The 26,383-nt window shown below is 34.2% G+C and overlaps 1 protein-coding gene across 5 annotated transcripts in view; it reads left to right on the forward strand.

The window, feature by feature from the left end:
* Nucleotides 1-22,284: 22,284 nt before the first annotated feature.
* The window catches only part of BCAT1 (branched chain amino acid transaminase 1), a 122,306-nt gene continuing 118,207 nt past the window's right edge, over nt 22,285-26,383 (forward strand). The window contains exons 1-2 of one of the 5 annotated variants that reach the window (XM_051961307.1): nt 22,285-22,736; nt 24,046-24,117. In XM_051961307.1, coding sequence (XP_051817267.1) covers nt 22,695-22,736; nt 24,046-24,117 — 114 coding nt within the window. In that variant the 5' untranslated portion in view covers nt 22,285-22,694. Of the gene's footprint in view, nt 22,737-23,414; nt 23,484-24,045; nt 24,118-26,383 lie in introns of those variants that run through there. The other 4 variants (XM_051961310.1, XM_051961309.1, XM_051961308.1 and 1 more) reach the window with 4 other exon arrangements.

The raw sequence follows: 26,383 nt of genomic DNA on the forward strand, positions 1-26,383 counted from the left end.
GTTTCCACATGGTAATTTTTCATGCTCTTCTTCAGCAATCTGGTCTTCTAAGTTTGTTACTTAATTTTGCCAATAGTATGTGATTCCCCTGGGTCTCTTTCACAACTGCAAACATTGTTTAAGAGAAAGGATATATGTCATCTTCCAGCTTTTCAGTTCCCCTCACATTCATTTTCATCTTGATTCAGAGGAAAGTTTAGAGAGAAGAAGGAAACAGTTCTCATTTTTAAAAGCTATATTAACAGGGCTTGTTAGTAACAAGAGATTAAAGAGAAAAGAGACAAGGAAGTTGATGGGGAAACAAAGCAGAGTGGTATGAGTGTAGGTGGGGGATTCCCTAGTGTCGCTGGTACTTTCTGTACAGAACATGGTTGACTTAGAACTGAAGTTATTGCTGGAAATGAGTGAATGAAGATAAATGCTATCATAGTAGCTGAAATTCTAGAACATAAAAAAATTTCTTTGGAAAAATTTCCTTATGAACCCAATAACTTTGTCTTTTTAAAGGCAAACTAAGATAACTTTGTATTTTAGGGCTAGTAGAGGAAAGGGATCAGGGTGACACAGGTAAGTCTATTGTTAAAAACTGATGCTTCCAAAGTTAAATTCAAAGGAGTACTATTAAAATGTCCTCCTCATTTTCTGCTTTGAATGGTAAACTGTAATAACTTTATACTATACTAAGCAGCTTATCCAGATGAAGGTCTGTGAGTAATCAACAAAAAGTCTTGTGGCCTAATAAGCCTTGAATCAAGAAATTCCTATGGTACAATCTGATCTTTGCAGCTGAAAGAAATCAGGTTATGTTTTCTAAGTCAATTGATTAACATTAGGCATACTTACTTCAACTCTGTGTGTCTCCACATGCAATCTAGGTCACCTATTTCATTTAAAATAAATGAAAACTAATTAGTAGTTTTCAAAACCATCTGGTAAAGGTCAAAAAAATGGAGAAGTAGAATGATGGAATAGACAAGACCAGGGAAAATAAGAAACAATAAAACTCAATAACCCAGTTTTTGGAAATGTAATAAACATATATTTTACTGGGATGGGGGAGGGCAAACAAAAAAAAATCACCTTATTTGACAAAACTGCTGGGGAAATCAGAAAGGAATTTTGCAGAAATTAGGCCTTGACCAACGCCTTGCATTATATTTTGTAATATGTTTTAAATGAATTCACAATCCTAATATTAAAGATTGTACTATAAAAATCAGAAGAGAAACAGATCATATATCCCTCACAATTATGGATAGGAAATGCATGTTTTCCTTCCCTATTAGTTATATTCCAAAAAAAAAAAAAAAAAAAAGAAAGTGAAAAAAATATGTTTCAATATATACTTGTTTGTGGAGGTGGATAGAATTTTTCATCATAATTCCTTTGGAAATATTGTGAATCACTCTATCAGAGTAGTTTCATCCTTCACAGTTGATTATTATTACAATATTGTTGTTTTGGTCACTTTACTTTGCATCAGCTAAAATAAGTTTTTCCATTTTTTTCCCTGAAACAATCCCCTTTGCTATTTCTTACAGCACAATAGTATTACATCACAATTATAAACCATAACTTGTTAAAATCATTCCCCAATTGATGGATATCCCCTCAGTTTCCTTTTTTTTCCATAATAAAAGGGTATAGAAGAGCTATAAATATCTTTGACCATATGGTACCTTATCTTTTTTGTGTGATGTCTTTGTAGAATAGATTTAATATCCATATTACTTAGGAGGTATATTCTTTTTTAATTAATTAATTTATTTTTTAAAATTTATTTTATTTTAGCTTTTTACTTACAAAACATATGCATGGGTAATTTTTCAACACTAATCCTTGCAAAAACTTCTGTTCCAAATTTTCCCCTCCTTCCCCCACCCACAGATAGCAGATAGTTATAATACATGTTAAATATGTTAAAATATATGTTAAATCCAATATATGTATACATATTTATACAATTATCTTGCTGCACAAGAAAAATCGGATCAAGAAAGAAAAAAAAAACCGAGAAAGAAAACAAAAATGCAAGCAAACAACAACAGAAAAAGTCTGGTCCACACTCAGTTCCCACAGTCCTCTCTCTGGGTGTAGATGCTCTCTTCATTACTGAACAACTGGAACTGATTTGAATCATCTCATTATTGAAGAGATCCATGTCCATCAGAACTGATCATATAGTCTAATTGTTGCCGTATATTATGATCTCCTGGTTCTGCTCATTTCACTTTATACCAGTTTATGTAAGTCTCTCCAGACCTCTCTGAAATCATCCTGTTGGTCATTTCTTACAGAACAATAATATTCCATAATATTCATATACCATAATTTCTTCAGCCATTCTCCAATTAATGAATATCCATTCAGTTTCGGGTTTCTAAGCACGACAAAAAGGGCTTGCACATACATTTTTGCACATGTGGGTCCCTTTTAGGAGTATATTTTTAACCAAACAAGAGAAATAGGAAATTACAAAAAATAAAACAAATAGCTTTGATTACGTGAAACTGAAAAACTTCTTCCTAGACAACATTAATGCATCTAGGATAAGAAGGGAAATGGGGGAAAAACCTTTGTACACAACTGTGATTAGTCATATATACACATAATAAGAACACACATACATATGATTAATAGTAACTGTCTAAAAAATAGTCAAAGGATATGAATAAACATTTCTCAAAAGAAAAACTTGCAAAATATTTACAACTACATGAAAGAATGTTCCAAATTACAAATAGAGAAATTCAAATCAAAATAACACTGAGATTTTACCTCACATCTTGCAAATAAGAAAATATGACAAAAATGGTAAGTGAAATTATAGAAATATTAATTCATTGTTAGTGGAGTTGTGAAATAGTACAAACATTTTAGAAACAATTTGGAATCATGTAAATAAAGTAATTAAAATGTCCATATCCTTTGAACAAAGACAAGAAGAAAGTTCCCATATACAACAAAATATTTATAGGAGCACTTTTTTTGGATAGTTAAAACTAATTGAATTGAATTGAAATTAAGAAGATGGCTATCAATTGGAGAATGGCTAAATAAATTCTGGTACATGAATGCAATGGGATTCTACTATGCTATAAGAAATGATGTGTGATGAATAATACAGAGAAGCATGGAAAATTCAAATGAATTAGGGCAGAATAAAGTAAGCAGAAGTCAAACAACCAAACCAAAATATAAACACTAAATGAAGTAACAACAACAATTTAAATGGAAAGAACAACTATGCACCAAAAAAAAAAATTATAAAGCTCAAGCAAGACTGGACTGAAGAGGGATGAACAGGATACCTTCAACTCATCTCTTCTGGAGAGGTGGGTGATCCACATTTTCCATACTTTTGAACTTTTTTCAATGTATTGATATATTATGTTGATTCCCTCCCCCATTTGCTACATGAGATAGCACTTATTTACTGTTATTATGACAATCAAATGAAATTATGTATGTCAATTGTGTGAAAATTTTATAACCCTATGAACCTCATTGCCAACTGTCTACTCAACATATCTGGATGTCCATCAGTAATTCAGGATGATCATGTACAAAACAAAGTTTATTAGCCATGCATTATTAGCTTCAAATCTTTTCTTCTATACATGTATAAAACATAAATATTTTCCATATGAATTATAAAAGAGCTATAGAAATATCCTATGGTGAGAAATATCTTCCCTTTTCTCTCTACATCTACATATTTCTTTCTTCCTTGCTCAATTTGATTTCACTTTTAAAACCGAATCTTATGCATCGATTCATGATTTGAATAAGGAAGAGGGTTATATAATAAAGTTAAGAATGTTCAATTCTTTGGGGAAATTTGTGTTGCTTTTTGGGGGGCATGGAGGTTTGTTTTCTGTATTGAATTCTGAACTTTCTTTTAAATCCTAGGGTCTCCTGTGGCTATTTATCTGGATGACTCATTAGCACCTCAAGCTCAACAAGTATAAAACAGGACTTATTAGCTTTCCCCCAAATCTTTTCATTCTTTTAAAAAAATTTCTGTTGTTTAATTGTTTTAAGTTTGTACAACTCTTCATGACTTCTTTTGGAGTTCTTTTGGCAAAGATATTGGAGTAATTTGCCATTTCCTTCTTGAATAAGAAATGCCTTCTTATTAGTAAGTTAATTTCAAACCATTTCAAGAACGTGACTCTCTCCATGGGAACCTAGCCTTTTTTTTTTTTTTAATTTTTTAATAATTTTTTATTGATAGAACGCATGCCAGGGTAATTTTTTACAGCATTATCCCTTGCATTCACTTCTGTTCCGATTTTTCCCCTCCCTCCCTCCACCCCTTCCCCCAGATGGCAAGAGTCCTTTACATGTTGAATGGGTTGCAGTATATCCTAGATACAATATATGTGTGCAGAACCAAACAGTTTTATTGTTGCACAGGGAGAATTGAATTCAGAAGGTATAAATAACCGGGAAGAAAAACATAAATGCAAGCAGTTTATATTCATTTCCAGTGTTCTTTCTCTGGGTGTAGCTGCTTCTGTCCATCTTTGATCAATTAAGGCTCTCTTTATCAAAGAGGTCCACTTCCATCAGAATACATCCTCAAACAGTATCGTTGTTGAGGTATATAATGATCTCCTGGTTCTGCTCATTTCACTCAGCATCAGTTCATGTAAGTCTCGCCAGTCCTCTCTGTATTCATCCTGCTGGTGGAACCTAGCCTTTCTTTAACCCTATGAGACCAGGAACATGCCAATGTGTTTGGCTTCACTTCCACAGTCCCAGGAACTAGCCACTCCATGGGACACAATGGATGTCAGTGAGGGTTGGTCCCTTCCCTGACATCTACATTAATCAAGTCATATCTTGGAAGCCTATCTGGCATTTCCTTCTCCTATACCTAACTTTCTATATGTAAGCAAGTTGGTTCTGTGCCAACTTTGTTTTCGAGCACTATAAATTCAGGCCAGTTTTAATCGTAGTTGGAACCTCACCCACGAATGGGGGGATCTCTCCCCATTCGGAACTCAATGGCTGTTCACTCGAGGTTTCCCCAGCCTGCTGCAACTTAAGAACTGCAACTTAAGAATTGCAACTTAGAGACGGTGCTCCTTCAAACGGTGATGATATTTGCTTGGGTTTCTATTTTAATCATATTTCTTCTTTTTCTTTGTCTTTTATGTATTATTTACTGTGTTGGTTGTTATTGTAGGCAATCTATTCCATGTATTGTATAATTAAATTTTACTTTCGCTTAAACTGAGTCAGAAAGCGTCATTTATAAGAGTGAATCCGAACCTTTCCTAAATCCACATAACACTTCTCTAGCTCAATTTATGGACAAGGAAACTGAGGCAAATAGGTATAAGTGACTTGTTTAAAGTCATATATGTAGTATTTAGACAGAAATCGATCTGTTCTTTCTGACTCTACGCCTGGCACTCTATTCCCAGTGCCACCCACATGCCTCATTTATGTGGATAAATTATACTGTTTAGCTTGAAAAATTAATATCTTTGATTAACCACTTTTTCTCACTTTTCATATTCAAATGAGGTCACAAAATTTTCAGATTCCAAAAAGATTTTAGTGGTTTCATAATGCTATTTATATTTGAAAAATAATCACAGAATACTTAGTCTTTGCTTGTTGAACCTCCAAAATAGTAAAAACCTGCTACCTTCAAAGAAGGCAGTAGTGATTTCACTTTTAAATATATCTTTTCCATGTGTCAAGTATGAATTTGACTCTAATTTAGATGGCATAGTAGAAAGAGTTTTGGTCTGGAGTAATGAAGATTTCAGCTAAAATTCTGCTTCAGACACTAACCATGAGACCTTGGGGCAAGTCACTTAATCACTATCTGACTCAGTTTCCTAAAAAATTGGGGATCAAATGGACACCTATTTCTAAAAGTTCTTAGGGTCAAATAAGACTTCAAATCTATAAGAGATCAAATTTTCATAAAGATCAAAATTTTATAGATGTCAAACTTATAAAATGCTTATCATAGTACCTGGCACATAGTAGGCATTCAAGAAATTATTTTTTCCCCTTCTCCCCTTCATTTGATCCTCATATGATATGAGCTTTAGCCTCTTCACCCTTCTGGATATCTTCCTCTGGATCTAAGTTGAACATTGTCCTTCCTAATGTAGTAGTTAGTTCTGAACAGAATATTTCAAATGTAGTAAGCCCTAAGTAGAATATAAGGGAAAAATCTATATGTATTAGGTACATCAGATCTATATGTATCCTTTTTCCTAGAAATAATGCCTCTTTTAAGGCAACCTAAGTTTTTACTCACTTCACTGGCAGACGTATCACACTATTAACTCATATTAAGCTTGTAGTCCAAAAGAACTTTTCAAATGAGCTGCTATCTAGACATGTATTCCTTATCTTGTATATGTGAAGCTGAATTTTTGAACCCATGTGTAAGACTGCATTTATTCCTGCTAAAAATGTAACATTTAATTGATTTTTTTTTTTTTTACATCACTGTCATTTTGTCTCAAAAAGAATTTGTACTTTGAAACAAAAAAAGTATAATTAAACAAAACATGCTAGCCCATATGTTTCCCTCTGATGGCATATACCTCATTTCATACTTTTAAGTTAGTATCATTCACTAAGAAGTGAGAGATGTTTCAATATTAGTCTTGATTTGATCATTGTATTGTCAAGTTATAATGTCTTGATATTTTTTCTCTATATAACATTGTGATTGTTGTATATGTTCCTTTGATGCTGCATGTTTTCTTTTGCATTGATTTATCTAAATCTTTCTAGTTTTTCTCTGAATTGTTTTCATTGCCTTTTTCTTAAGATATAATGTATTCATATATCACAATTTGTACAGCCAATGTCAGACACCCCCCCCCCCCTCTGCCAATTGCTCTGTACCAGAAGAAGTTCTGTATAGCTACTTTGGGGGGGGTTATGTATACATGTGTGTGTGTACGTGTGTAAACCTTCTTCATATATATGCACAAAATTATTGGTTCAAAAGATACAATTTAGGTGTAGCAGATAGAGCACTGGCCTAGAAGTCAGGAAGATCTGAGTTCAAATATAGCCTTAGACATTTAATACCTCCTAGCTGTGTGACTCTGCACAAGTCATTTAACCCCAATTTGACTTGAAAAAAAAAGTAGAGTTTAGCCACTTTACTGAAATAATTATCAATTATTTTTACAGAATGTTCTCACCAATTTATAGAGTAAAGAGACTATGTTTGATAATATTTCTCATATAGTTCTATCTTCCCACTGATAATCCAGCACTGATTATTCTTGTTTTTTCCTGAATAAGAATAATATATACTGGAGAAATAGTTATATAAAAAGTAGTTTCCAGAAACAAGTCCCTTAATGTTTTAAGACTGATTGTAAAGCTTATAAGCTTTTCAGATTAGTTTCTGAGATTCAGCTAAGAAATCTCATATTAACCATGATTATTAATAATTCCTCTTCCAACTTCCCCCTTTCTCTCTCTCTTTTTCTTTTTTCTCTCTCTCATCAACATCCACTTTTCTCTTTGTCTGTCTTTATCTCCTGCTTGTCTTACACACACACACACACATACACACACACACACACACACACACACACAGTCCTGACCTCGTAGAGTTTACAATTTAAAAGATTATATATTACACACACACACACACACACACACACACACACACACACACACACACACAATTATAATGCAAACAAAACACGGTATATCTTAAAGAGATATAGATGGAATGAAGACAATATCAACATGGGAAATTAGGAAAGGTTTCATTCAGGCTTGAGAAGCAAGATGATATAGTAGAAAAAGTGCTTTGGAGATTAAGGAACTATATTCTGTTTCTTCTTCTGCCACTTATTACTTTCTGACTTTGGGCAGGTTATTTTACTTTTATAGTTTCTTTCTCTGTAAAAAAGAAGGTATTGGACAAGATGATCTCCAAAGCTCTGTCAGTTACTAGATCTATGATTCAATGTAGGATCACATATGCATTTATTTTCATTCAGATGCAGAAACATGAGTAGGCGCCCAATAGAATGAGTTATCTTGGGAGATTTTTTTTTTTTTAAGCATTTAAAAGGTTTCTTGACCACTTATTCAAGCACCTTTCCTGATGGAACAGAGAGGGGGACATATATACTTATCTCACTTTGTTATTAGTTGCCAATGACTGTACAGTACACTGATCTGGAAGACTTATCCATTGCTGAATTTGCTAACAATTCTCCAGGCTTCAAAGACCCTTTATCTTTTTTTTACAGTTAATTAAAGGGGGCTATTTCCCCAATTCTTTATGTGATTTTCTACTGTGTTCAATAATACTTTAAGCTTTGTTACATACCAGTATCAGATGACATCCGTAAGATTTCAAAGGAATGAAATCCCTGGGTAATGCCTTCTACTGCATCCAGTTCAAACTTTCCAGTTCAGCCTTAACAGTATCTTTTTATCTTCAAAGTCAAATAACATTTATTGTATTTTGAGGTTCCAGCCAGGGGAGAAAACATGCCAGGAGAGCTTTGCATCAGAAGCAGCTGAAACTGAATGATACTAACTTGGCATAACATGTATTCTTTATTAAAGTGCTGTAAAGCTAACTGAGCTATTGAAAATGCTGTCTAATCAATTAATTTGTGTCATTTTAGAATTGGCCAAACTGCTCTGTACCTTTTGCTAGTTATTTGTGAAGCTTTTTAGCACAGGTCATGTGATATGCGTTTAACCAAAATTTTCTTTTCTTGGAATTTATTAGTAGTTGAGTGGAATAGATTGTCCTTAATTGTTGATGTCATCTTACACATATGCTAAATCTTCTTAGGCCTTCATAAAACAATTATATATAAAACTTGCTACGATTATTTGCAATATAGTCTTAAAATAAGGAACAAAAAAGTAGCTCTATTAAATTAAAGATTTTATCATATATAAATGAAAGCTCTTGGCTTCTATTTTTACTGAAAGTAATGTGGTTATCCAAATAAGCCATATTTTAATCACAAAACCATTTTCATTTGGAGGGTTATATAACTTCTTTTCAGATTTGTTTTCATTGTACTTCTTTTGTATTTCCCCTACTACTTTCTTCTGTTTGTGTCCTTTCCTCTCTAATATTAAGTAGGCCTCTCTTCTCTTTGAACATTTCTTTTCTACTGTTTGTCACAGAAAAATGTTGTAAACATGATGTATTCGTGAAAAAATAAAGCATGTGACCTATTTGAGCTATAGTGGTAAGATAAAGTCAAGTTTAGATAGAATTACCTGTAAGTTATATGAGTGATATGACCTTCCAAAATTATTTGGATTTGAAAAGAACCCTAAGAATTCATATTGTGGGACAGCAAACATTTAATTAGCAAAAATTAAAATTCAAGCCTATAGTTCAACAATGACATACTAATTATTGTATATACCTGTTATTTTTGAGTTTTGTTTTCATGTTACAATTGTTTCTGGAAACCTTCACATTATGCTTATTGAACCCTATCTTGTAATAAATAAATGCAAATAATTAAAAACATTTGATACTATGACTATATTTAACCACAGATATGGCATTAAAAATTATTATAGGTTTTTATTTACAAAACATAAGCATGGGTAATTTTTCAACAATGACCCTTGCAAAATCTTCTGTTCCAAATTTTCCCTTCCTTCCCCTCACTCCCTCCTTTAGATGGCAGGTAGTTCAATATTTGTTAAATATGTTAAAATATATGTAAAATCCAATATATGCATGCATACAGCATTTTACTGTAATAGTCTCCTATCTCTTTGCCAAGAGAAAAGAAGCATGGGTCATTTTCTATACTCTGGGAATATCATTAATATTTAAGTCTCAAAATAATTTTATGACTTTTTAATTACATTGCTGTGATGGTTGCATTTGTTGTTTTTTTGATTTGGATCTGCACAATATCATATAAATCTTACCAATTTTCTGAACTTCTCATATTCTTTTGGGGTAACAATATTCCATTATGTTCATATCACATAGATTTATTCAACCATTTTCTAATGGATGGCTTTGACTGAGTGATCCTGAGTAACTAGATGTAGTGTGCTTTCTAGAGCCCCCAAATTGGGGTGCTAAAATATACTGTCAGGACTAGTTCTCTGGAGGAGCTCAAGGTCTTAGTGGAGGAGTGAAGAAGGCAGGAGACTCACAAAGCTGATCAAAGATGGAGTCCGTTTATTTCAAATCCTCTCAGCCCCTAAATAACTTAGTATGATTACATCACTACAGCACACTGAGCATGTGCCAAATGTAGAACCATTACATCACCACATCATCATAGCACACTGTGCAAGTCTTGACTCTAGTAGCATTACATCACCACGGCTCACTGGCATGTGTTAACTATAAGCACCTTGCCATGTAAATACCTCTTACTGTAAGCATCCCTTGCTTCAAAGGATCAAGCCTCCCTTACTTCTCAGGAAGGAACACCACAGGGAAATGGGGAGCCAAACCAAACATTTTTAGCACATTCCCTCTGGGCTGAAGGGTCTCATACCTTACCCTGAGTTCCTCCTCTATCTGGGCCCTCTACAACTAGATGCATGTGGCAGAGAAAGATTGAAGTATTGATGGAATTACTTTTCTCATCCCCCATCTATTTTCAGCAAGCAGGGAGAGGCTAAATTGGGGACCAATTTAGCCTTGTGGTCCCACCCTCTGTGGAGTTTGTAGTTAGCCCCACCTAGCTATGAACAGTCAGAAAGCCAAGTTTTGCCAAACCTCTAAAGTTAAGTTTCTCGTAAATCTGTCCATGACTCATACCATCTTTGCTAAACCCTGTTTTGGTTATAGCCCACACACTCTGCCTTGTGGTATCTTTCCCTTCAATCCCCCCCATGTTATATAATAATCTCTCTTCTTATCCCCACACTATGCCTTGGAGTGTTACTCCTACAAAATAAACACATCATTTGGAACAAGGAACCACTCTCCTAAACCATATCAGCTTTATAGCTTTAGTTGCCACAAATTGTTGCTATGAAAATGTTGGTATACCTTGAATTTTAGATTCTTTATGACTTCCTTAACATTTTAACAAAGTGAAAGAATCAATAAGTTCAAGGTTTTGAATATTATGTTTCTTCTAGCTTCTAATATTCCTATCACTATCTAAAATTCACCATGACATTGTTAAACTGAGAAAGGGTTGGCAAGTATGTTTGCACTTGTTTGCAAGGTTGTTAAGATGTTAGAAGTCCCAAAATGTGTAATTCAGTGATCACTTTGTAAAATTAAGGTCTTTTTTGGGGGGTACCTTTCTTCTAAAACCTGCTTGAGCTATATGGACATTGAAATGCTTTGCCATAGGGAACATGAGGTTTAGGAAAAGGACATTGATAAATATTTTGGGGCTTGGAACATAGGTGTTAGACTTTCAGTGTACTTGAACAGCTGCTTTCAGAGGTTATAGTTGCCATTGGAAGGTTGCTCATTTTACCACCAGTAAAATGAGGAGGGAGTTTCTTTCAATAATCCAGAGAAATGACGGCATAATATGTGAATGGTAGCATGCTGGCAAAAAATGAAAAATGGAACTTTTAAGATATTCTCCTACACAGTAAAGGAATATACTTCCTGACCAGAAAAAAACAAAAAGACTAGAGGATAATTGAAGGAGGTACTTTCATGTCAGCCACTGGCTAAGGGGAATTCCTGAATTTTAAAATTGCTAATTTAAGTTTTTTCCTTGTTTTTCCATGGTAGATATATGACTGCCTTTTGACATCAGTTTCTAATCCTGCCTCAGTCACTAGCATTGCGACCCTGGTAATGTACCTCTATGCCTCAGTTTTCTCATCTGTAAAATGGGGATATAATAGCATGTAAAATACTTTGCAAATCATAAAATGCATATAAATACCAGCTATTATTAGTATTACAAAATGAAACTAGGATCTCTAAATATATATGTGTATATATTATGTCTTGATGTTCATTGTAAATTTACCCGATACTGTTATTATTTTCTGATGTCTAATCTGTAGTAAGCTGACTCATTAAGGAAGCTAATTCGTACATTAGTTTCTAAAACTTTGCTAGGTTAATTCTGATTGAAAAAATGTTTTATATATCCAGTCTTTAGAAAGTGTCATCTTAGGTCAGATCCTGTAGTGAGAAATTCATAAACAAGTCCAAACTAATAAATCACAAATATTTCAAGATATTTACAGTGTACAAAGGCAAATGTCCACGTTAGAGCAAGAAAAACTTTGAATGTGGAAAGAAGTCATGTGTCTCATAAGGTCATCTGATTCCAATGCTGTTTAATATGTTTTGCTTTGTTTCAAACAATGCACTTTGTAAGCAAACTAATTAATGCTAAAGCTGACAAACAAATCCAACAAAAGAGGCACTTAGTGACAGCATTCATAGAATCATAGCTTCCTGGAATTTTGATAGAAAAGACCTATTAGCTCATTTTGTTCATCTACTTCTGCCAAAGAAGGATTGTTTCTTTGAGTTTATTTTCTAGCTTTTATTTCTCAATGTCTCAACAAGTGAAACTTCAGCTTTCTGTGAAGAGATTCTCTATCATTTGAAATAGCTATTAGGATGACTTTTTCTGTTTTTCTTTTACTTATGCACATGTCAAGCATGTCAAGCATCCTCTCTGAAGTCATATACCTTTTTGGGTTGCACTTAGTAGTTGGTGAATAGCCCTTTTGTGCAACATTTTCTTAAACACTGAGAGATTTGTATATTCTTCAATGGTCACAAACTTCTGTTTGATTTAACTAGTTTAGCATTTTCTTCATTCAAACTGAAATATCAGCTTGAAAACATGTTAGGTAGTGAGATGAACACAAAAATGAATGCTTGCCAATTGAGATCTACCAGAAAGTGTGGTTTTAGACCAAGACTTTAGCTTTCATAAGCTGGATATTTAAATTTAAGCAATCCATATTTTTCTGTGATCAGAATCTAAGAGGTTTGCTTTTTTAGCCTTTCAAAACTCAAAATACTGGAGCCTTCAGATCTTCATATAAAAAAGAAAAAACGTCAAAGAGGAGAAAGCTCAAGGACTTTTAGCATTTTCCCTTCACTTTCTAGTACTTAGTATAGGGCCTGGAATATATTGTAGTTTTAACAAATGTTTATTGATTGATTGGTAGATTCTATCAGCATCCATTGGATTAAACTAAAAGAAAAAAGCTGGGGAGGATAATTGAAACTCTGGACAGAGCTTTTTGAAAGCACATTCAGTTCTGAGCACACAGTAAATCAGAGGCTGCCTTTTTCTATAATTAGCAGACCTACGGCAGTTACAGAATGTCTATGAATATTTTTATATTTTTTTCAAGGTACTTCCATTATAGATCATGAGGATTTTCCTAGAAGCAGGCTTTCCAGTTTTCCCACTTGGGGGATTTTCATCAGCAAGGCACATTGAAACCATATATATATATATATATACATATATATATATATATATATATAAGTCTTGGTTACATATACTTTAAAACAACTTGCTTTAAAAATTCCTTAGTTCACATTAGTAGTAGTATTATTCACTTCCTTTTATGAACAAATAACAGAAAGAAGTTGGAGTAGAAATAAAACTAGAGAAGAAAAAAATTAGTGGGAAAAAATGAATAGAGTTGACTCTTGATAAGCTATGTGTGGTTGAGCCAGTTAGTAAATTACATGTGAAATATTTGAATAACAAGCCAGTTGGCACATATTTCTCAACACTTGGTCAAGCTGGATCCTATCATTGTTTGTGAATGTATCTTCAATTTTATTATTTGACAAAGTAAAAGATGCATCTGCTGCAAAAGTAAGGGTTTAATACTGTATTATAATAATAACTCATTTATATAGCACTTTAAGGTCTACAAAGTACTTTCCCTATAATAAGCTTGTGAGTTAAATGGTATAATTAGTATTAATGCAATTATACTCATGAAGAAATGATGCTCAGAGGCATTAAATGAATTGTCCTTGGTTACACAAGTATTAAATATTGGCTCCAACATTCAAATGTAGGTTGCGTCATTTCAAATTCATTGACTCCTAATATGTCTTACTTATTTATCTCCACTGAGGAGAATGACAGGGTTCTTTCTATAGTGTAATGTATGTTTCATGTCCCTGAAAATCATGTGCAAATAAGAAGTGGGGGTTTTGCAATACTATCTGGATATCTGAGACAGTATGCTTCAGGGGTAAAGTAAGGGACAATTCTGTACTACAACCTAGAGATTGCTCATTGGTGGTGTATTAAAAATCTTGACCTAGAGCAATGTGATTTAGATGTATTCTGTAGAAGAAAATGTAGATATTTGGGAGCACTGAATCTTTTGAGGATATTAGGACCCCTTTAGAGGTCCACACCTTCTACCCTACAAAGTCATATTCTTAGCTGCTTCATAACTATTTCTGAGGTCCCAGTGGTACCAAATTTTTTGCATGTTGTACTGTCTGTTATTAGAAAAGGATTGTTGTTCTTGATGAGATGATAAACAGACTAACATATCCATAAAATATAGTGATAGTTGTTATTTCAAAAGGAATATCCTTTGTTGGGTCATATGCTACAAATTTTAGAATTAAGAAAATATTTTTTTCTATAAAAAGGTAAACAAAAATCCCTTAAAAAATCTGTTCCCTGATTATAAAAAAGACTTAGAAAGGACATTGAAAGAAGAGATTCTCTGGAAGTTGTGGATGGAGAGAATTACAAAGATTTCCCCAGGAAATCTATTTGCTACCTGTAGAGAGAGAGAACATTCAGCACCATATAGTAGTAGCTGATGGACTCCTGAGTTTAAGAAGTCCACTAGTTTCTGTCTTTCAGGTATGCATCACCACAGCTGGCTACATTTTTTACTATTAGGTTGGAGTTTTACACTGGTTCCTTTCTGCCAGTTTAATGCAATTTAATATTGCATTATTGATTTCACATATAGTAAATATTCATTATTAAGTTATACTTAGTAGGGAAGTAACCACTAAGTCAATAATATTAGTGGTAATTAATATTTGTTAATTCATCTGTTTTCCAAAAAATAGTTTTTTAAAATGACATAGGGTTTTTAAAGTTTTTGACAGGAGTGAATATTCCTAATATATGACAGTTGGATTCCATTTCCAATATTATAGATGTCAGTCATGGCTCTCTTCAAGAATGAGATGATTTAAACCAGTTTCAATTGTTCAGTGATGAAGAGAGCCATTTACACCCAGAGAGAGGACTATGGGAACTGAGTGTGGTTCACAGCATAGCATTTTCACTCTTTTTGTTGTTGTTTACTTGTATTTTACTCTGCTTCTCTTTTTTTTTCTTCTGCAGCATGATAATTGTATAAATATATATATATGTGTGTGTGTATATATATATATATATATATATATATATATATTGGATTTAACATATATTTCTACCATATTTAATATATATCTGACTACTTGCCATCTAGGGGAAGGCAAGGGGGTAGAGAAAGAAAATTAGAATAAAGAGTTTTGCAAGGGCTAATGATGAAGAATTATCTACTGTTTTGAAAAATAAAGATTTAATTAAATATATATATATTATATATGTCAGTAATAACTACCTACATACTGGCAAAGAATTATTAAAATTACATATGAGTTTTGCTCTAGAGCAAATTTAAATAATTGTGAGAGATTTTTGTGTGAATGGCAGTCAGATTTGTGGCTTGGCAAAAAAAAAATTCATATTTCACTTAATTTTTACTAGTATTTTCAATAAAGAACAACTTGAGTTATGTCATTTACTACTTTAATCAATTTGTAAAATCATTGTGTTTCATAGACTGTTTAAGAAGAGAGCTAAGATGATTTATCTGAGCACTTTCATGTAAACTAGACAAAATAAATCAACTGGGAAAAGAGCCAGTAATACATTTTCTGGACCTCGTGAAAATGATCACTAATATTGAAAAACATTGAGAAGTTATTAGGTCCTTTAGTATACTTTATTTCTTTCTTACTTAGTATAATTTCTCAGCATTATACATCTTACTTTACTTTGGTTAGCACTTTTTCTTATACAACTCACGCCATATTCTCTAATAAGAATATGCGTATCTATGATAAAGTTTTGCAATAAGGAAATCTGAAAATCTAGAATGGACAAAAGGGAACAAATCAAGGCATTTTTCCCTTTCTGTAACATTTCTCAAAGATCTAGCCTGTTTTTCTTGTTTTCAAATTGAGGTCCAACTCATAGTCCATCTATCGTATCTGTTCCAGATATATATATGTGTATATAGACATATCTGTATCTTTATCTATATGTACACATTAATGTACCATTTCTATGGGCTATTGACCTAATTGCACATCTATTTTAATAATAATTATTCAACCATTTGGTTTTTCATATACAGATAGTGTGCAGTTAGATAGCACAATGGATAGAGCACTGGGCCTAAAGCCAGGAAGACCCACATTCAAATCCAGCCGCAGATACCAGTTATGTGACCTGAGCAAGTTACTTAACCCAATTTCCTTCAGTTTCTTCAATGTAAAATGAGCTAGAAAAAGAAATGGCAAATTAGTCCAGTATCTGTGACAAGAAAATCATAAATGGGGTTATAAAGAGTTGAAAATGATTGGGAAAAAATATAAAGCAATTATGGATCTCATTTAGGAGGTTCTGAAATATTCTGGTCCTTGATACTATCAACCAATAACATTTGCCACTAAAAGTATCTTAAAGAACTTATCCTTGAATAGGCATATGAATCCTGTTTTGGGATGATTTGATATTGATAGGCAGTTGTTGCACAAGATTATCTATGCCTTTGTACTCATGCCTTTAGACAATTATATAATGCTTTTAATGATCCCCAGACTTTTTACTGAAACAAAATTCCATTTAAAAAAAGAATATTTTTCTGGTCCAAAAAGTATTTCAGAGGTACATGGTAGGGACAATCAAGATGCACCATATTACTAAGGAAGAATGGAATGAAAGATGTATCATAAAGTATACTATTAGAAAGATGTATAGGTGAAAAAGGAGGGCCATTCATAAAGAGTAAAGAAAATGGACAACCTGATTGTTTTGTTGGTGTGTATGCTATGGCAAGAGATTTAGAGGAAGATCCCCAGTATATTTAATAGATCTTCTGTGGAAAACGAAAGCTTTCATAATGAAAAGATATGAGTTGTGATTTGCAGAAATAGGGGAAATTTTCATAATGACAATGATCTTTTGAAGTGTCAAAGCATTGTTTTACTAAATAATTCATTACATAATTCTATCAGTCACCCCAATCTCTATAATTAAATGTCATTTGATTGACATGCCAAAAAAAGACATTGAATTTTTAGAATCATATATGTTACAAAAAGTAAAATAATACTTCTAAGTCAGAAGCTATTTTATATTTTTAAAGTGTCTGAGATCAAATTCAAACTTAGGTAGTCCTGATTCCAGAGTTGGTGTTCCATCTAACTGTTCCTAAAAACAGAAAGATTAACAAAGTTCTAATGTCAAAACAATCCTCATGAAGAAGGACCAGATGAGATCTAGGTGATGAGAAAGTGGTTCAGAATGTGAACAATTCACATAGGCTTTAGGGCAGCTGGGTAGTGCAAGTGGATAGAACACCAGTCCTGAAGCCAGGAGGACCTGAGTTCAAATTTGAACTTGGACACTTAACATTTCCTGGCTGTGTGAGCCTGGGCAAGTCACTTAACCCCAATTGACTCAGGAAAAAAAAAACACACACATAGGCATTTATCATAGTCACAAAGGATGCCCTTTATTGATGTGAAATGCTTCATGAGCTAAATAAAAAATGAGTAAGCAGGATGTTTTGGGTCAAATGGCTTTTAAAGTTCAGAAGGAAGAGGGGCAAGGAGTAAGGGCAGGATCTAGGGGTTGGTTAAAGTTCCTGTTCCACATCACTAATATTAGGTTGAGGATTATTATCTCCATTTTACATATGTGGAAATAGAAAGTTATAACAGATGACTTATCTAGGATCCTTGAGCTCGTAATTCTCAGAAGTTAAAATAGGACATATATTTTTATCTTTTGCTTTTGTTTAGTCCTGCTTGACTTTTCATGACCTCATTTGGAATTTTCCAGGCAAAGATACCGAAGTGGTTTGCCATTGCCTGCTTCAGAAGAAAAGACTGAGGCAAACAAGATTAAGTGACTTGCCCAGGATTATAAACTAGTAAATGTCTGAGACTGGTTTTGAACTCAGAAAAAGGAATTTTCTTGACTCTAGGCCTTGTACTCTATTTACTCTCCCACTTAGCTACACCTGTAGAGTCCATCATTAATTTGTAAACAAAAATATATGCAATGTTGAGCATTTAGAAAATGTTATTTCACATAGTAAGGATTTAACAAATATTTTTTATTCATTCCATCACAAACTTCAAGATGGGGTCTTTTACACATAAATTTTGGCCTGTTTCGTCTCAAAAAACCTATATTGAAGGGGGCAGTTAGATGGCACAGTGGATAGAACACCAGCCCTGAAGTCAGGAGGACCTGAATTCAAGTATAACCTCAGACACTTAACACTTAACACTTCCTAGCTGCGTAACCCCGGGCAAGTCACTTAACCCTGATTGCTTCAGCAAATAAACAAAAACAAAAAATCAAAAAACCTATACTGAATGGTTGATTTTTTGAAATTAAACACATGTTTTTTCATTTGTTTTTACTCAATTTTAATCTTGTTAGATTTACAAAGTTCTTTCCTCACAACATATCTGTGAGGTAGAGTTTATGTATACATTGCCACATTTATAGATGTTGAAATTTAAGTTCATGAAATTAGGTGATTAAGTGTACAATGTCTTGAAATAGTAAATGCTTATTGACTGACTATTTCTAGTCACAAATCTCACAAATGATGAAAACAGGACTAGAAACCACATCTTCTCTCCAATACACAATTGCTCTTTTGGCTGTTACTCTGTCTCCCTTCCTGAAGATGAAATGTTAGGTTCTTAAATGCTCTTTAAATATTCGTTTGCAAACTGACAAAGTTATTTTAATAAACAAATAGCAATGTTAATTCCCACCCCTTTGCTCATATTGGTACAACACAAAGAACATCCTCTAAGTTTAATTCTGTTTGCTGCTCAAGAAGTTGTTTGAATTCATTTTTCTACTTTGGGTAGAAGATCAAAGATAGGATAGAAGTGTGGCTAGAACAATGATAACTGTTGAGAGTGAGTAGTTCAATTCTACTTTTTTTTTTTTTGCTTCTGTTTTCTCTGCCAAGGAGGATGACCTTTGAACTATACATCTTTGCCTGTTTGTTCCACTGGCATTTCAAACCCAAGAAGCCTAAAACCAAGCTTATCATCCTTTTACTTAAACATTCACATCCTGCAATAGTTGCAATGAAGATATCACAATCCTCCAACTCACTCAGGTTCCAAATTTCAGTAATGTCCTTAACTCTTTCTCTCATATCCTATATCCCTTAACCAGATTCTGTTAATTCAATTTCCATACCATCTCTCAGCTCAATTTCCATTGGTATTTAGCCAATGCCATGTAATTCCCTACCTAAAAGAAAACAAAACAAAAACATAAAAAAGACAGAAACCAAAATCCAATCCTTTAGTGGCTCATTGTTGCTTCAAGAATAAAATACACACTTTAGTGTGTTTTCCAAGGCTCCATATAGTTCAGTTCGTATATATTTTTTTCTTCTTTTGGATAATTAATTTTAACTTAGGAGTGACATTAGTAGTTATGGAGCCCAGACTCCACATTTAAATACTAATAATATTTATGTAGAGTTTATTATGTGCTAACCATGGTGCTAAGGCTTTACATATGTTAGCTCATTTGATCCTCACAACAACCTTGAGAATTAGGTACTTTTATTATCACCCCCATTTTAGAGATGAAGAAATTGAAGAAAACAGAGATTAACTGATGTTCAAGGTCACAAGGCAGGTGTCTCAGAATATATTTAAAGCCCTCTATCCTAACTACCTCCTTCAAAACTAAGTATAGTACTTTACATTTTTTCCTATTAGATTTTATTTTGTTAGAGTTACAAAGTACTTTCCAAAAAAAAAAATACAATCTTGGGGGTTTTCTCAGGGAGACCAGAGAAGTGAAAGCAGGAACTTAAAAAGAGGGGTCAGGAGTCAAATGAAATGCACCTGGCAGACTAGATTCCAGACTTATCCAAAGATATACTAATCGATATCTCAAAAGATTGTTTGAAGAAAGGGTTGAACATGGGAGTTGATAAAGAGTTCCTTCCTAGATAGTCTGGGAATTAACGGATAATAGAATTATTGGATAATAACTTCTTCCTCACCTGGGAAGAGAGTAAGTCATATCATTAAGCATTTTACAATTATCATTGAATTTAATCCTCATAATAATTCTTTAAAGTAGTTACTATTATTATCCTCAATTCACTGATAAGGAAACTGAGGAAAACAATGTTTAAGGAGGAACACATGATTAGTAAATGTCTGAGGTAGGATTTGAAGTCAGGATTATCTTGAATCCTAACCCAGTACTCTATCCGGATCACCATCAGTTATTCCATAGGATTACTCTTTCCTTACTGGCTTTCTGAGAAGAGAGGGCCTGATATTTAATATTTTTTTACAGATGAAGAAGCTGAGGCAAGCAGAGCTGAAGTCAATTACCCAGGGTCACTTAGTATACATCTGAGGCAGGGTATATTACTCTGTTATATCACATTACTTCTTTTTCACTTATTTTATGTTTTAGACAAAGTGGACTTGTAGTCTTTCTTGGAACTTCCCATTTTCTCTCGTGCCTTATTACATTTTTATGAACTATCATCCATTCCTGGAATATGGTTCTTCTTTGGAATGATTCTCTTTCTTCAAAGACCAGTTCAGAGACTTAATTTGATTTTTAAATCTTCTCTTAACTTGAATATAATAGCCAAGTTCATTTTTTGGGGGGGGGAAGTTCAGAGAAGAAGTAAAGGAAGGGGAAGTAGTTGAGGCAAGGATTATCAAAAGGAAAAAAAATAGACACATAAAGGTAGATGTAAAGAGGGAGATAAACTGATTGGGTGGGTTAAGTAGATAGTGTTGATTTGAGTTTGTTAAGCTTATTATTAGTAATAAGTTTATGTTTATCTTATTTTTTGTTTTTGGTAGGGAGAGATATATTTGGTAGGGCACATATAGGACACAAATATTTATTGAATTGACTTATTGGATTGGCTGCAAATGGGGATTGATCTGAGAGGTATTATGGAAATTAAATATGATTGGATAGCACAAATGGATATAAAGTGTGAGAGAGAGGGGAAAGAATTAAGGACAACATTGAAATTAAGATCCTGCATGATTGGAAGAATGATGTGGCCTTCATCAGAACTACTGAATAAGGCAAATATAAGTATTTATTAATAATGATTTAATATGAGCTGTTTACTTTGGGGGAGGGACTGTAGTTTCCAGTCTATATTTGAATTTGAAATTAACTCTTTAATCTTTGTTTAAAGATGTTAAATTGCACTCTATCCTTAAACCCTAGATGTTCCTAAGTCTTAATTTCCTTAGATGCAAAATGAGAAGGCAAAATGTCTTTTAAAGGGTCCTTCTGACTCTAAATCTCGGATCTTATATTTCATGGTTGATGGAGGAGGGATATTATAGTGTCTTAATAACAGCATTATTTTCTCTTTTAAATGGCCTGATAGAGTTTCTTTATTTATATCTATACATATTGAATGTGTATTATATATGTGTATGTGTAATATATACAATATATATAATATCTATAGATAGATTTCTATGGCACTATCTTCAGAACAACTCTACGAAATAAACTGAGCATGTATCTTTATTCCCATTTAACAAATGAGGAAATTTAGGGGAATGACTTGCTCACAGCAGAGTCTTAAATACTAGTTTAAACCATATAACCCTGGATAGAGGTCAAGTGCTCTTTCTACACCAAGCTACCTCTGATGACAGTTGGATGTGCCCCAATTGCTAGAGCATTTTCCAGATGGCCCGTCTAGCCGGTTCTTAGGATCTGGGTTTTGCAGTGGGGATTCTGCATTTAAAGGTGAGAGTAGGGAAGGAAGTGGAAATATTTTTCCCCCACGTTTCAACTTTTTGGGAAGAAGAATTGCAAGTTCTGAGCGTGTAATAACAGAAATTAGTGTACATTGACCATGATGTCCCATCCTATGCCTTTCTTTTAGCCACTTCTCAACATAAAAAAACCTAGCAGGCTTTCCTCTGCGCCCCGCCTCCGGGGGTTGCTCAGTCATTGCTAATTTGCTCTGGGTCCTCCTGATGGAGAATGGTTCTGCCAGCTCTCGAATCCCTCAGACTGTACTGAGTTGGAGGTAATTTGAGTCTTAGGGATTTCTGGCCAATGATCGCAGTCTACGGATGAGGAGGAAAGAGGCTTAACGTGAGGTCTCTTCTAGCTCACTGGGGACCAGGAGGGAAGGACTTCATTTGTCTAGTGCTGGAAGGAAGGCTGTGGAAGGAAGGCTGTGACCCTCTCGCGCCTTCTTCTTGTCTGTGGCCCAGTGGAGTCGGAGCATCACGCGGCAAGTGGGCCGTGCGCTGCTGGGACTGCTGGTGGTGGCTGCTTGGGGCGCTCGCTCGCTAGCTGGCTCTCTGAAGCTCGGGAGACAAACCTCGTGCAGCACCAGCCGCAGCGACAGCCTCGGCGCACGGCCATCGCCCTTCAGGACACAGCATGACCAGCCAGCCGGGAGCAGCCGAGGCCGTTTCCTGCCAGGTACTTTGCTTGGGGGCAGTGGAGAGTGGTGTATGAAGTGTGGATGGGAGGATTAGAGGAGATAGAAGCTCGCCCATATCCCCAATCATATTTGCCCTTGCTTTTTGCCTCTTTGATGCAACCACTCCTGCAAGCATCCCGTTTTCCCTGCTCTGAATTCACTGAGACATCTTCGCTTCTACATTTCTTGCCTAGGATTATTCCCCCCGCTCCCTCCCTCCCCCCAATAAAAAAAAAAGCAAAACCTTTTTAAATCTCCCTCACCTCTCAGCCCCTAAGGCAGGAAGCAACAAAATCCTGGAATTCTGTGACATCCTTGCTTGCTCACAAGGTTAACGCTGGTGTGTGGCCGGCTCCCAATTAAGCTCCGCTAAAAACAGCTTTCTGTGCGGGTAGAGTGAGGTGGGGTGGAAACGATGAATCTCCGAGGCGGCAGCCGGACATCCCCACCCGGTGGTGCCCGAGATTGTGGCGCTGTAAAATTTCCATGCACCTGTCAGTTGCTTTTAGAATTCGGGTTTTCGCCTATGGCTTCATTAGACTCCCTTTCTCCCGCTTCATCCCTTTTCCCTCCTTCCCTCCCTCGGTTGCCTTTCAGTCATTGATTAAGGAATCTCCCGATCATCAGATTCCTTTGATTTGCTCCTAACCCCACCCTTGAAGAATAACAACCAATACTTTTTAATTTGAAGTCTTATTTCCTAAAACGCCTCCTAAACGATCATACCCTTTTATTCACTTTCAAAGGTAGGCCTGTCATTGTGTATATCTATTATTGATTTGTTTTTCTGAGGCTGTTTTCAAAAGTACTGGCCTGGAGAAAATTGAAAGATATTTAAAAAGCCACCACATCCCCCTTACCATCCTTTCTATTGTGCCCGTCAGTGTTTAAAAGACTGAGCCTTTCCCAAGAGGATGCTGATTAAATTGTTTAAGATCCTAATTGAAACCATTTATTCTGATATAAGAAAACCAAGCACAAAGCTGACTTCAGCAGACAAAAACTCAAAATGAAATAGTCTCACTGAAGCCAAAGGAAAAACTAAATAAATAACATGGATTTTCCTGGAGTGTTGATGGTGGCAGTGGTTGTGTTGACAGGATACAGTCATTGGAAAGTTCACAATTAATATTAGATGGAAATGAGAAGGTAGAACAAGTGATCAAGGTTAATTTTGCTTTATATTTCTACTAAATGGTATTTTCTACTTTTTATTTTATCTCTCTGTCTTGATTATTCTGGTAACTGGATCTTCTGTGAAATTTTTGCTTTGGTTTTAGCTAATTAGATTTTGGTTTCTTCTTTTAGGACTGTAACTATGAATGCTCTACAGGATGTACTGGGAGAGGAGATTTAAAGCAAATGTCTAAGTCTTTTAAGGTAAGATGCTTTCAAAGGCTAGGTGTTTGAAATGTTACAGTATGTTAATTTCTTGAATATATCCATTTCAGAAATACGAGTTTTCCTAATTCTAGGCCTGGTGCTCTACCCACTGTGCCACCTAGCTGCCCCTGTTATAAGTCTTAGTTTTAAATTTTAAATAGTATTTAAAAATCAAAATCATTATATTTTTTCCTTGCTCCTTTATTTAAAAGATTTATCTTTTTTTAAATTGTATTTTTTATAAAGATAAAATTGAGGAAATATAGGTACATTTTCTCTGTGCAGTCAAACAATAGTTTGGAGTGTTCAACATCCATAAACACTGTAAATCCATTATAAAGTCTCAGAATTAAAGTTTTGTTGTCTGAGGAGTCATTTTGGGAATAACATTCAAAATGCTTGAACTTATATTTCATCTCTTTCTTGTCTTTTGTAATAAACATTTTCTCTGTAAATTAAATAATTTTAAAAAGGATTTTATCTGGTTACATAATGAAGCCCATTAAATTAACTCTTGCTAGTTAATTCAAGTCAAACACATGATTATTGTTGTTCATTCATGTTTGACTCTTCATGACCCCTTTTAGGGTTTCCTTGGCAGAGATACTGGAGTGGTTTGCCATTTCTTTTTCCAACTCATTTTACAGATGAGGAACTGAGGCAACCAGGGTCATACATCTAGTAAGTGCCAAGTATCTGAGGCAGGTTGTGAGTCCTCCTGATTTCAGAGCTGGTACTCTATTTACTGTACCATGTAGCTCCTTAATGGCTACTCTGAAAGGTGCAGCAATTCTGGAGTCAGGAAATTTCTTTTTTCTGAGTTCAAAATCTGGCCTCAACACTTACTAGCTGTATGATTCTGAGCAAGTCCTTTCACCCAGATATGTCTCAATTTTCTCATTTGTAAAATGAACTAGAGAAAGAAATAGCAAATCACTCCACTATTGTTGAAATCCCCAAATGGGATCACTAAGCGTCTGATATGATTGAACAATGAAAAATCATAAGGCCCTTTGTTTTAATCTGCTATCCTTCTTAATGTTAGTTTTCTACCCAAGGATACTCCAGAACCAAAAAGACAGAATAGAAAAAAAAAAAGGTAAAACTCATTTAATTTCATTCATTTCATTTTGTTTCTTAAGCACCTTTATTTGAAGAAAAATAAGGTGATTAAGTATGAGAAAAATTGCCAATTAATATTTAACTGTGAATTTTGATTATGCAAATTATTCTTGTTTCTTTCCTCTGCTTGCAGTGAATAATTGAAATATGGCAAGCCTTTGTAATGCCATATTACTCACTATAATAATAATAATAATGCTAACTATAATGTTATTCACTTAAGGGGTGCTCAAGAAAAATCAGATGTAATTAAACATACTAAATCTTTGACCCAGGACACTTTGAGGGTGGGAAATAATATGCTTCTGTGGAATTCAAATGTCTGACATGTAACAATGAAGAAAGCTTAAGAAAAGCATAGAATTTTAAAAGTTTGAGAAACTCTTAGAGGTCATTTAGTTCAGATGCTTAATTTTGCAAATAAAAAAACTAAGATTCAGAGAATTAAAGTGAAATAACAGGCTAAACATAATTAGTGACAGACTTGAAGATGAATGTAGGTCTTCTATAGATTTCTGTTGAAATATTCTTTTCATCATATCACTATACTGTATGGCCTTGGACTTCTCTGTCTCTCTCTCCCCACATATATGTATATTATATGTAGACATACATATATACATGTACACATATGTGTACTTTTGTATATTTGTAAATATTTATACATACAGACCAATATTTTTCAACCAAAAGTACTTTTTCTGCCATGTGTTTTCTCCAGCACTTTCTTTTCATAGCATCTGATTACCCAACCATTCATGATGAAATAGTAAAAATTTTATTTCTTATATAGCCTGCTCTGCCAATATTTTCCCTGTGATTTCACAGTCCAGTCATTTCGACATTCCAAATTTTTCCAGAAGCATATGGCAACAAGCATGTAGACTGTAATCTGAGCAAAGAACTTGAAGCATCTGAAAGAGACAGATTAATTATACAGGAGAAAGTATCTGATACAACTATTTTGAGCTATGAAAACCTTAGGATAAGACAATCTAGTCTAACCCACTAATTTTGCAGAGAATGAAAAAGAGGCAGAGAAAGGTAAAATGATGTGCTTGAGATTAAATAACCAATAAGTGACAGTCAGGTTTGCAACTTTGGATTCCACATCCTTTTTTCTTTATCCTATATACCTTCT

Source organism: Antechinus flavipes, chromosome 5 (genome assembly GCF_016432865.1).
Source record: "Antechinus flavipes isolate AdamAnt ecotype Samford, QLD, Australia chromosome 5, AdamAnt_v2, whole genome shotgun sequence".
NCBI classification, from domain to species: domain Eukaryota; kingdom Metazoa; phylum Chordata; class Mammalia; order Dasyuromorphia; family Dasyuridae; genus Antechinus; species Antechinus flavipes.